Source organism: Macaca fascicularis, chromosome 1, assembly GCF_037993035.2.
Source record: "Macaca fascicularis isolate 582-1 chromosome 1, T2T-MFA8v1.1".
Classification (NCBI taxonomy): domain Eukaryota; kingdom Metazoa; phylum Chordata; class Mammalia; order Primates; family Cercopithecidae; genus Macaca; species Macaca fascicularis.
Genome location: NC_088375.1, coordinates 37,561,000 through 37,574,764, shown reverse-complemented (window position 1 = coordinate 37,574,764; position 13,765 = coordinate 37,561,000). Strand labels below are relative to the sequence as shown.

Genomic DNA, 13,765 nt, shown 5'->3' with positions numbered 1-13,765 from the left:
TTTGCAATTGTGAAATATTTGAGAAAATCTAAATGGCCATCACTAGGGAAACAGTTAAATAAATTACGGTACATCTACTCTTAGAAATATTATATAGTTACTCAAAGTAGAAAGAAGAGCTGTAAATATGGGTGTAGGAAAATTCCATGATTTATAATTGTCTGACACATGGAAAACAAAAGGGTACAATACATAATCAATTACGAAAACAACAACAACAAAAAACAAAGAATAACATTTTTCATGTTTCCTTTACTAAATGTTTACTCTCAAAACTAAAACTGAATTCAAAAAGCAATACACTGGGCCAGGTACAGTGGCTCACACCTGTAATCCCAGCACTTTAGGAAGCTGAGATGGGCAGATCACCTGAGGTCAGAAGTTCGAGACCAGCCTGGCCAACATGGTGAAACCTCGTCTCTACTAAAAAAAAAATACAAAAATTAGCTGGGCGTGGTAATGGGCACCTGTAATCCCAGCTTCTCGGGAGGCTGAGGCAGGAGAATCGCTTGACCCTGGGAGGTGGAGGTTGCAGTGAGCCAAGATCGCACCACTGCACTCCAGCCTGAGTGACGGAGTGACACTCCCATCTTAAAAAACAACAAAAAAAAGCAATACACTGAATGTGCCTAACTCAATATATTCAATATGGCAATACTCAATATGGTATTAATCTTCTTCACAATCCTACATAAACCCACCACTGTCTGTCTACATATGCTTCCTAAAGTCAACAAACTCCTTGAAGCCTTTTAGAGTAGAGGCTGTTCAAATACAACACAGATAAAAACTCCTCATGATTAGTCTTACCTGACTGTGTCATAGATAATGACTCATCTGACCAACTATAACAGTGCTGATGGGACTTGATAGGCAGGTGACATTGTCCTCCAGTCCTATGACTTCCTTTGCTAGACTCCTGCTTTGACACAGATGTGCAGCTTTTGGGAAGTGACTGTTCAAACAGAAAACCAAACAAACTATTTTGTGATATAATTGTAAAATTCTATTTAAAATTTGAGATACTAGCCATATAAAGATAATATTTACAAAGAATTTAAGATAAATGTTAGGACCCAAGTGAAAAAAGTTTACAAATTATTCAACCTGGGAAAGCTGATTTTTAAAAAAAGTTTACAAATTATATAAAGGATAAGACCTCAATTTTTTTTGAAGACATAGAAAAAAATTATAAAAGAGAGCATGCTTTTAAAAAGTTTTACAATCAATTAGAAGTGATTATTATGTCAGTGATATTTACCCCTCCCCCAATTCTTTTAATTTTGAAAATACTCAGTACGTACTTTTACAGAAAGGAGAGAGGAAGGGAAGAAGAAAACAGAGCATAAGACGTTTGCCCACAAGAGAACAAAAGACAAAATTTCTACCCTGACATCAGGTGGAAGTGAGATGCCTGATTTGATTCCTAGCTACTATCACTTCCTATCCCTGTGACTTTGGGCAAATTTCCTAAGTTGGGGATTAGAACAGTATCTACAGGATTCTTTCAAGGGTTAAATGAGATAATCCATGTAAGGCACTTGGTAAAAACTTTGTAAATAAACACTTAATAAATATTAGCTTTTATTATAAAAACTACTTTAAGATATACTAGTTTTGATTTCCTTGATATATTTTCTTGTGAAAAAAGCTCTAATTTTTAATAGTCAATCAGTTCGTGGCTACTCCGAGCCTCATCAATAATGATGCTAGGTAGAATGTAATTGATTTATAAGAGCTAATAAACTTTTAAGATTGTATAAATACAGTTTGGTTGTAAATTCCTGGAAGGCAGAAATTTACAGAATAATAGATAATGCTACAAGTAAATTATCTATATAAGTCTAATATTATCATACAATAAATAAGAGACCACTAACATAATTATTAAAAGCCTTTAATAACCTAAAAATGCTGATTTCAAGTATGTGCACAAGGACACTGAAATATTTTTTAACATAATATTGAATAGGCTCTTCAATGAATAAAAAATGTTCTTCTGGCCGGGCACGGTGGCTCACGCCTGTAATCCCAGCACTTTGGGAAGCCAAGGTGGGAGGATCACCTGAGGTCAGGAGTTTAAGACCAGCCTGACCAACATGGAGAAACCCTGTCTCTACTAAAAATACAAAATTAGCTGGGCATAGTGGCGCATGCCTGTAATCCCAGCTACTCAGAAGGCTGAGGCAGGAGAATTGCTTAAACCCACGAGGTGGAGGTTGCAGTGAGCAGAGATCGTGTCACTGCACTCCAGCCTGGGCAACAAGAGCGAAACTCCATCTCAGAAAAAAAATGTTTTTCTTCTAGATCTTCTAGGTGCTGTAACATAAATGAACCTGATTGACTTTTCAATGGGGAAATAAAATTAATTCTTTCCATCACAATAAAAATGGAAGACTCTAACAAAGAATATTCCATTCTGAATTTGGGCAGATCTTTTTTTAAACATAAAGAGGCTTTAACAATGTCTGTGTATACTTTAGTATACCACAGTATACTAAATATTTAATATTGTTATGCTAATTATTTTCTATATTTTAAAAAAACAGTAAAGTTTCTATCTTGAGTTTTTACCAGCTAGTTTTTTTTTTCTATAAAGTACACAATTAAGGACAATGTAGAAAATCTTAGTCTAATAATGGCCATTATCTTAATTTAAAATCAACAACTATTTCAGACCTGCCTTTAAGTGGTTAAACCATTACTTTTATTCTATGAGTTATACAGAAGTTATTAATTCAGTTACAGTAAAAGTACTCTGGTGTGGTTTAAGATCTTACTGTTTTTGTTATGTGAAAAAACAAACTTCAGAAAGAACTTGTGTTGTTCCCACAAATTGTTTTTCATAAAGACTTTAGAAGTTCCTATTCACTCAATATTAACAGACTTGATAGCAAATGATTTTATAACCGCCACTAATGCCAAAATTCATATATTTGTAAGTGAAAAGCTTTATTTCTTTTCATTTTAGACAGCTTTTTTCCAGAGAATCTTTAAGATATAAATACACATTAACTTACATGTTTACTAGGAGAGGTAGAAGATTCTAGTTCCTGTGAACAAACCATTTCTTCAGTAAGTATACTGTGATCTGGAGTCCCTGGCTGTTGCTGTCCAATAGACTCGGATGGTACATATTCAACAGCAGGGCTGCCTAATTCTTCTGGAATGGAGCTTTCACTGTTTAGATGAGAGTACAGAGGTACTGGAGATTCCTCTTCACTTGCTATTTCTAGAAAGAGAGGGTGAAAACAAGAAAAAAAAATATACAATCTTGGTCAATGGGAAAATTATACTGATAAACATTGTTTTTAGCATATTATTACTCGTTGCATTTTTGCCTCCCACAAACAGGAGAGTCATAGCTTCCACAGATGCACAGATCTATTTCTGGGTTATCTGTTTCACAGTCTATTTGTCTCTCTCTGTGCAAATGTATTATTTTAATCACTACAACTTAGAAGTCTTGATATATGGTAAAGTAAGTTTCAGCATTTTGTGGTTCTTCTTTACTAGTGTCTTTGCTTTTTGGTCATTGTTCTTTCATGTAATTTTTTTTTTTTTTTTTTTTTTTTTTAAGATGGCGTTCCGTTCTTGTTGCCCAGGATGGAGTGCAGTGGCATGATCTCGGCTCACTGTAACCTCTGCTTCCTGGGTTCAAGTGATTCTTCGGCCTCAGCCTCCCAAGTAGCTGGGATTACAGGCACATGTCACCACACCCAGCTAATTTTTGTCTTTTTAGTAGAGACGGGGTTTCACCATAGTGGCCAGGCTTGACTCCAACTCTGACCTCAGGTGATCCATCCACCTCGGCCTCCCAAAGTGCTGGGATTACAGGTGTGAACCGCCATGCCTGGCCTCATATAAATCTTTAAATGAGCTTGTCAAAGGTTTCCTATGAAGAAACCTTGCTGAGTTTCTGATGTAAATAGTCTTGAATCTACAGATCAGTTTAAGGAGAATTAGTATCTTATGACACTGAATCTGTGAATATGGAATAATGTTCCATTTATTTTGGCTTTTTTTTTTTTTTTTTTACTTTTTGAGACAGGGTCTTGCTTTGTCACCCAGGCTGGAGTGCAGTAGCATGAACAGGGCTCACTGCAGCCTTGACCTCCCAGGAACAAGCAATCCTCCTGCCTCTGCCTCCTAAGTAGCTGGGACTATAGGCCTGTGCCACCATGCCTGGCTAATATTTCTGTAGAGGCAGTGTTTGGTCATGTTGCCCAGGCTTGTCATGAACTCTTGAGCTTAAGCAATGTGCATGCCTCAGCCTCCCAAAGTGTTGGGATTACAGGCATAAGCAAGCCACTGTGCCCAGGCTGTTTTGGTTTTCTTTAACGTCTCCTAATAAAATTCTAAATTTTTCTATATAAAGATCCTGTACACTTTTTGTTAAATTTATTCCTAGGTACTTCATATTTTTTGTTTCTATTATATATTGTTTCTATTTGTATCTTTTTTAAAAAATATTTTTCTAATCATTTTTTGATCTATAGACATGCAATTGAATTTTGTATATGAATTTTATAACCAGAAACCTTGTTAAGCTCACTTATTAATTGTAATAATTAACACGTAAATTCTGGATTGTCTATGTGTGTAGCTTTATTAACTGTAAGTAACAAGAATTCTGCTTCTTCTCACTCCTTATAGCTTTTAATTCTTTTTCTAGCCTTAAATGTACTGTGTAGGACCTCTACACAATGCTGAACAGAGCTAAAAATAAGCATCCTAGTCTTATCTCCAAATCCAAAGGAACTTTCTGTATTTTATTATTAAGTATGGTATCTATTATAGGTTTGGTTTTTTGTTTTTGTTAACACCGTTTATCGGGTAAAGAAAGTTCCTTTCTACGGCTACTTTCATCTGAGGTTTATTTATTTTATCACAAATACTTTTTATTTTTATGTAGTCATTTTTTTTTTTGAGACAGAGTCTCATTCTGTCACCCAGGTTGGAGTGCAGTGGTATGATCTTAGCTCACTGTAACCTCTGCCTCCTGGGCTCAGGTGATTTTCGTGTCTCAGCCTCCCGAGTAGCTGGGACCACAGGTGCGTGCCACCATGCTCAACTAATTTTTTTATTTTTGGTAGAGACAGGGTTTTACCATGTTGCCCAGGCTGGTCTCGAACTCCTGGGTTCAAGTGATCCACCCACCTCAGCCTCCCAAAGTGTTGGGATTACAGGCGTATGTCACTGAGTCTGGCCCACAAATGCTTTTTAAATTTTATCAAATGCCTTTCTGAATCCACTGAGATGATCAATTCTTTTCCTTTAATCTGGGTAAGGTAATTCACCACATTATCAACTGTTTAATGTGTGCTAATCCCACTCTGTCATTAAGTATTAGGATTTGCATATATAGTTGAACTTGGTGTGCTAATACATACTTCAGGATAGGTAAGATTGGCCTTTCGTTTTCTATTACTGTCCTTCTATGGACATAATATCAAACTTATATACTAGCCTCATAAAATGAGTTGAGAAATGTCTCTTTTTTTATTCTATGGAAAAGTAAAGAATTATAATACCATGTTTCACCCCCCCCCCCTTTTTAATCTAGTATACTGGTAAAGATGGATGAGGTCTATGTAAAAAGATGCCTAGTTACTGGGGTACAATTCCTTTACTGGTGAAAGAATCAGGAGGGTTCTCTTATCTTACTGAGTAAGCTTTGGTAAGTTGTATTTTTTAGAAGAATTTAGCCACTTCTTCTAAGTTTTCAAGTTTGTATTGGAATAAAGTTATTACAATTTTTTTTTTTTTCTTGAGAGACGGAGTCTCGCTGTTGCCAGGCTATAGTGCAGTGGTGTGATCTCGGCTCACTGCGACCTCCACCTCTTGGGTTCAAGCAATTCTCCTGCGTCAGTCTCCTGAGTATCTGGGATTACAGGTGCATGCCACCACACCCAGCTAATTTCTTTTGTATTTTAGTAGAGACGGGGTTTCACTGTGTTGCTCAGGCTGGTCTCGAACTCCTGAGCTCAGGCAATCCACCTGCCTCAGCCTCCCAAAGTGCAAGGATTACAGTCGTGAGCCACCATGCCTGGCCACAATTTTTTTTAATCTTTCTAATTTCTCCAGCATTTGTGGTTATATCATCTTTCTCATCATTTGCATCACCTCAATCATCTGCATTTTAATTACAATTTTATTTTATTTTTAGAGACAGAGCTCACTCTGACACACAGTCTGGAGCACAGTGGGGTGATCACAGCTCTCTGTAACCTTGACCTCTTGGGCTCAAGCAAGCCTCTCGCCTCAGTAGCTAGGACTATAGGTATGTACCACCATACCCAGCTAACTTTTTAATTTTTTGTAGAATCGGGGTCTGCTATGTCATCCAGGCTGGTCTTGAACTCCTGGCCTCAAGCGATCCTCTGGCCTTGGCCTTCCAAAGTGTTCGGATTACAGGCATGAGCCACTGTGCCCAGCCTTGCATTTTTAAAAGTAATGAAATATATCTTTCAATTATGTTAGGTTTTAGTTTGTAGTGTGAACAGAATTAGTATTTATTACCTTTCTGTTCTGTTCTCTGGTCCTCCAGTTCTTTCTTAGGAGTTTTGGGTTTTATTAATTCTTTGTCCCAGGCAGCCAAAGCTTGTTTTTCCATTTGACGAATTTCTGCTTCTTCTGCATCTAAACGTCGCTTCCACTCTAGGAGCTCCTCTGCATGTTGTCGCCGTTGCATTAATTTTTGCTCCCGCTTTGTTAGAAACCTATGGTCACACCATGAAGAACAGTTTGAGAGAACAAATCTATAGGCAGAGATCACTATGAGAGCTCTATCACTCACCACCTTATCAACAAGCTGTGCAAAAGCAGAACATTCATACTACTCTTCTTTCTGAAAAAGGCTTGAGATAATATAAGCTTTCATGAGTCAACTTATTCAGAAAATGAGGGAATTTATGTTTTACTCATAATGGTTTGTAAAGTTAGCAAAGCAAAAATAGCAGTATATTGAGAAAAGAAAACCTTCAGAATATCTAGACAACCATAATTGATAATGTTCATATTTATATATTCATTGTTTATAGGTTATTCTTTTCTATAACAGAAGAGGTAAGGAATTTATTCTGAAGGCTCAGACCAGAAAACACACAAAACCCGAAACAACAAATACCAAAAATAATAAAAAACAAACCCAAAAGCCCCAAAACAAGCAAGCAAACAAAAAACATGTTCATGTCCCTTTTTTACTTTTATTTTAAAGTTCTGCCTGGCTTTGTTTCAGGTCTAGTGAGTTTTGTTTCTTCCATTACCTAAGAGATGCAATGTCAAGTGGTAAATCTTTTTTTCATGGAGAGAACACTGAGTACCACAGTCCATGTTTTATGCATATAAACCTAACTATTTATTTACTTAAGTAAAGATATGCATCAAATTCTCAATTTAACCTGATTTCTGAACTTAAATAGCCAATGATATCTTAGGCCCAAAGGGTTAAGAGAAATTACTGAGTTAGGAAAAATTACTTAGTTTAGAGGCTACTAATAAACCATCTTCGAATGTAGATGCCACAACTAAATAAAATGTGGGCTGCTCACATTACTAGTGTTATATCTATAGTGGTAGCTAACCAACAAAAATGCATACATGTATCGCACAAACACTAAAAAGCACAAGAACTGTCACTCTACTTCTTGAGCAATCATCATGTCAAATTAATGTGGAAACAAAAGGTAAAATTTATGGGACATTTGACAAGAGGCCTCCAGGCTGTTAAAAAAAAACAAAAGAGAGAGAGAGAAAAAAAAGCAAACAAAACAAACAAAAAGAACAGAGCATGCTCTATCAAAGAGTGCACTGAAAAAGGTGCAAAGTTACCTGACCAACTGGTTGTAGATATACAGCTGGAATTTGGGATGAAGGTTGGGAAAACAGACACTGAGAGAGGCCCAGTGATGAGACGTAAAGACAGAGAAGAAGTAGTGAACAGGAGAGCAGTGTCTACAAAATAAGGAGGAAGATTTTAAAACCAAGAGATCAAGAGGCAGAAAGAATGAGAAAGGGAAAGTGTAAGAGCTGAGTGAAGAAATTTTAATATGCTTCCTGAAGAACATTATAAGCGACTCAGTTAAAGCAGGCATTACACTCTGTGTGACATTTTTTAAAGTGTATTTTTATAGATCTTACCAATGATTTCTGAATAAACATGCCTTTCTTCTCAAATGTTGCTTAACCACCATCTATATTTTCAGTTAAATTTACTTATTTGTGAGTAAAGTAATAAGAAGTACATTGTGGGACTAAATTAGTTTTCAATTAAGCTTTAACAGACAGTACAACAATTATGGCCATGAACCTAGTATATCAACAACTCTACACACATACGTAATCCTGAGCAAGTGATTTTTAATCTGTACCTCGTCATGTATTTTAAAATACTACATTTGCCTTACTTAACCTTACCATCACAATCTAGCTTGAAAATAATACAATTTAGTAAACTGATTTATACAAAAATACCTTGTTCACCTCTACAATATAAAACTTACAGCTAAGAGGACCTACTGGAGGTATCTTGCTTTATATCTAACAAAGGCCCACTTAATTAATAATATTGAAATACAATACCCATTCTATAAGATATCAGGATGCATAATTAATAAAGTGAGCTACTCCCAATAAATACTGTCAGTAGAAAAAAAAAACTGATATGGATAGCTCAAGCATAAGGTTAAAGGTAAGAAGAACATTCCATTTTATAGTTATAAAAGCAGGAAAAAAACCCCACATTTTCTTCTTTTGTAATAGTAAATAGATCTGTGTGTGTGTGAATGGATTAAAAATCTAGTAGTACCTTTGGAAAGGTTAATTCTCTTTGACAGAGCATGCTCCTGTTCACATGCACACAACAATAACTTGTAGATCTGGGCAACATTTATTGCCTTGGAAGGGCAAGGAGTAATATAGTATGTCATAGAAGTGAGAAGATCTAGGTATAAATCCAGCGATTCATTTGGATTTTAAAAATTATGTATAATCTTGCCTATGTGTATTTTTTGATAACAGACTATTTCAATGTCTGTTTCATCACATATAACTCAGTATTTCATTTCCCCTTCACTTACACACACACGCAAAAACACACACATTCATACCTGGATTGCCTTGATTTTCTGCATTGAAGTTCAAGAAAAACATTTTTGCTAAATTTCAAGTTAAGACATTACAATCTTCCTTGCCATTCTTTATGAACGTACAATAAACTTATTTTGATGTCAATTATCAAAATATTACGCAAAACAAAGGCACTTGGCAAAAGGCTCAAAAATCTATTCATAACATTCAAATATTACCCACCCTCTTAAGTGTATAACTGCTAAATGCATGCATGACCTAGTACAAAAAGTAAAATAATATTGGAAAATGTGAAATAAACTTTAAAAATATGCAATTTAAACTTTTTCTCTAGCCCAATACAGAGAACAATAATTTTCCTCTATTAAAGATTAAGCATATTCAAAAGCTCTAGTTTAGGAATGAGGAACGAAATAACTAACTAATAGAAAATGAAAATAAAATAGTTTAAAAAAGTGTAAGAAAAGTTTAACTTAAAGTTAGAACTTCTTTCCATAAACATGTTCCTTATTAAATATAAATACATTCTATAAGGAGTGCCCTTTAAACGTTGAATAAAGTTGAGATAAAAGAGCATTACTTCACAATAGAATAAGTAATTCTTCAAGATGCTACACAGAAAAGAAACAAAAATTGTGAATGATGCAGACATAAATGCCGACTAATACAAAATGCTTTTGATTGATGTCAACGCATTGCCCCAACAAGTCCCCTGATGGTAACGGAACACTGGACAATAAGATATACAACAGATTTAGTCTAGTATGGAAATCATTAAGTTTTTTAAATGTTTGAACTTAAGGAATTAATGAGTACTTAATTAGCTCTTTTTTTTTTTTGAGACGGAGTCTTGCTGTGTTGCCCAGGCTGGAGTGCAGCAGCACCATCTCGGTTCACTGCAACCTCCACCTCCCGGGTTCAGCAATTCTCCTGCCCCAGTCTCTGAAGTAGCTGGGATTAAAGGCACCTGCCACCATGCCCGGCTAATTTTTGTATTTTTTTTTTTAGTAGAGACTGGGTTTCACCATGTTGGCCAGGCTGGTCTTGAACTCCTGACCTCAGGTGATCCACCTGCCTTAGCCTCCCAAAATGCTGGGATTACAGGCCTGAGCCGCTGTGGCCAGCTTAATTCACTTTTTAAATTTTTTTTTTTTTTGAGATGGAGTTTCACTTGTGTTGCCCAGACTGGTGTGCAATGGTGCAACCTCAGCTCACTGCAATCTCCGTCTCCCGAGTTCAAGAGATTCTCCTGCCTCAGTCTCTTGAGTAGCTGGGATTACAGGCATGCACCACCACGCCTGGCTAATTTTTTGGATTTTCAGTAGAGACAGGGTTTTACCATGTGGACCAGGCTGGTCTTCAACTCCTGACCTCAGGTGATCCACCCACCTTGGCCTCCCAAAGTAGTGCGATTACAGGCATGAGCCACTGTGCCTGGCTTAATTCACTTTTTTTTTTTTTTTTTTGAGATGGAGTCTTGTTCTGTCACCATGCTGGAGTGCAATGGTGCGATCTTGGCTCACTGCAACCTCTGACTCCCTGGTTCAAGCAATTCTCCTGCCTCAGCCTCCCGAGTAGCTGGGATTACAGGCACGTGCCACCACGCCCAGCTAATTTTTATATTTTTGGCAGAGACGGGGTTTCACCATGTTGGCCAGGATGGTCTCGATTTCCTGACCTCATGATCTGCCCACTTCGGCCTCCCAAAGTGCTGGGATTACAGGTGTGAGCCACCGCGCTTGGCCTTAATTCACTTTTAAAGTCACACTTTCACATTCTGAACTTGCTCTGTACAGCTATTCAACTCCAGTAATTAGCCATCTAGCACTTTGCTAATTTCAACAAAATACTATTTAGAAGGATCAGTTTCCAATGAAGATAACTTTAAGTCATCAATTTAGGTTTTAAAAAAATCTATGAGGTTGAAAGCAGATATGCTAACTTAACTTTGACTTTAGCTAGCTGAACTCTGGAAAACAAGGTTCTAGTTTCAGCTCTGCCATTCTGCTGTGTGTGTGTGACCTGGGGAAAGTTACATAAACTCTGTGGACCTCAATTTCTTCATGTAAAACAAAGGGACTATGTTTTATGGCTTCCCTAAGAGCCCTTCTAATTTTAACATTTTATGACTCTCTGTTGGACTATTTCCACTTATTTTGTACCTCAAAAGACTGTCAGACCATGTGACTGCTAGACCATGTGATGTAGGTGAGAACTTTTGTTGCCCAGTGAGCTGATATAATTGTGGCCGCATTCTAACAGATTATAAAATCATTCTATAATTTGAATAAAATTATAATCTAAATTTTAAATAGAACTCCTATGTCTAAAAATCCTTTCATTATAAAAGATATCAAAAACAAACAAAATCTTAATACCTTCACAGAAGAAACATTTACAGTTCTGTATTTGTTTAGTATGTTACTGTGCTTCCATTATCATTAGTTACTCCACTGGAATACCAAGGAGTCCATGGACACCCTGGAATTGCATGTAAGATTGTATACATGTGTGTATATGCATTTTTCTGAGGCAAGGTTCCAAAGCATTCGTCTGATTTACAAGTGAACTCAAGATCCCCAAAAAGTTAAGAATCACTGCTGTATTTGTACTGATCTTGAAGAAAATTACTGCTGCTTTATTAATGAATCCTTATGCAATGCTATGTATCTCCAAACTACTGAGACTACCTAGCTAAACTAAAATATTACTTTTTACTCTTCCCAAAACAAAACTCACAAAAAAACAATACCTTAAATCATTTTATTCCTTCTGGGTTTTTAATTCTATTACTGTTATAATTAAAAATGGAACATTAGTGCTTTACATTTTAAAACGGATTATTTTGAGTATTTTAGCATCTTTAATAATTAAAAAAAAAAAAAACAAAACAGGAGGACAAATGAGGATACAGACAGTTTTGACCAAAAAGAAAATGTAGCTTAGGTCTGATTTTCTTTTTTTTTTTTTTTGAGACGGAGTCTGGCTCTGTCGCCCAGGCTGGAGTGCAGTGGCCAGATCCCAGCTCACTGCAAGCTCCACCTCCCGGGTTCACGCCATTCTCCTGCCTCAGCCTCCTGAGTAACTGGGACTACAGGTGCCGCCACCACGCCCAGCTAATTTTTTGTATTTTTAGTAGAGACGGGGTTTCACCGTGTTGGCCAGGATGGTCTCAATCTCCTGACCTCGTGATCTGCCCGTCTCGGCCTCCAGGTCTGATTTTCTATAGCAAAATCTATTCTATTACCTAAAATTATCTAATAATTTACATACACCTAAGTAAACAAAAGAATACAGCACATTACTCCTGACCTAGGAATTCCCGCAGAGAATAAAAACAAAGTATCAGACTATCAGGATTTATTCAGCTACTATACGTAGACTAGAATGTTATCTAAGAAAATTCTATTCAATTTAAGGCAATGCTATTTAACATTATTATTTAAAACAATCTAATTAAAATATCTCCTTTAATGGAATATCAAAAGCCTTCTCTTGAAAATCTTTCATTTTTAAAATTCATATTAATGGTGAAGATTTCGACATTGATCAGACAATAAATTTGGACAGAGACATTTGGACAGAGAAGTGTCATAAAATATTTATCTGCTTAACTTTTTGATCAATCATTTAAAACCAAATACATTAATTTTTCTCCTTTAACAGTTTTGTAAGCCAACTGGGAAGTGTAAAAAGAGTATTTAAAATGTTGTGACTAAAGGTTTCATCTTTCTATGTTACCGTGGTCTGCAGTGAATGACCAAACCAGAAAATAGCTATATACTTTCTGCCCCTTCTTTTAATGTTTGAAAGTACTTACTAATTCAACAATATATTTAACTCCCTCAGGAGGCTGAGTGGGGAGGATCACTCATACCCAGGAGTTTGAATTCAACCCTATTGTGGGCAACATAGTGAGACTCTTAAAAAAAGTACACTCATCCATGAAAATGTCCTTGACATATATCACACTGTCAGTAAGAATTTCTCTTTTCTGAACTTCCTTAACAATTGATCTAGATATACTTCTCTATATGAACCTGCCCCTCATTCTTTTTTCCGTCTACACTCTAAGCTTGAGACCAGGGTTTAAGTCTGATTTATCTTGGTACCCCTCAGAACTTAGCATACTCAAACATTAATCAATAAACAATTGCTGAGAGAGTAAGTGTATAATTAATAAATAATATGGAAGAAGAAGCTACTGTTAACGAATGAAAGAAAAAATGCAGTGTCCTATTTTAAGTAATGAAACACTTAAAGATGAAGAAAACACCATTCTTTCAGTGTTTCGTTTGTTCTATAAACAGGAAGAGTCAATCGGGATGTTTTTCCATGAATATCTGTTTCATGTTTATAGGCAATCCACTTAAATTGTAAATAACATCCCTTGCAGTAATAAAACTCAGATTTCACTTACCAATATAACCAAAAACACCGAGAGCTATTCAGTTCATGGCTTAGATCTACTGTATGTCTTTTGCAAACATGTTTTCATTATTGTCTTTCGCATTTTGAATATTATTTTTTCCTTTTAATATGCTGATAAATGGAAATTATATGACATTTATAAAATGTCTACTCAACGAAGAGGTCAAAAGCCATATGTTAGGAATATAACGTATGGCTTTTAATATTCAATAAAGGCATTACTGTCTCAGTAAAAAAAAAAAAA

At 36.0% G+C, this 13,765-nt stretch overlaps 1 protein-coding gene across 8 annotated transcripts in view; it reads right to left on the bottom strand.

The window, feature by feature from the left end:
- The window catches only part of CEP350 (centrosomal protein 350), a 161,434-nt gene that overhangs the window by 33,367 nt on the left and 114,302 nt on the right, over positions 1-13,765 (bottom strand). For 6 of the 8 annotated variants that reach the window (XM_005540126.5, XM_074027214.1, XM_005540125.4 and 3 more), the window contains 4 exons: positions 7,834-7,956; positions 6,523-6,722; positions 3,021-3,232; positions 811-955 (listed from right to left, as the gene is read on the bottom strand). In XM_005540126.5, coding sequence (XP_005540183.3) covers positions 811-955; positions 3,021-3,232; positions 6,523-6,722; positions 7,834-7,956 — 680 coding nt within the window. The remainder of the gene's footprint in view (positions 1-810; positions 956-3,020; positions 3,233-6,522; positions 6,723-7,833; positions 7,957-13,765) is intronic. The other 2 variants (XM_005540129.4, XM_074027194.1) reach the window with 1 other exon arrangement.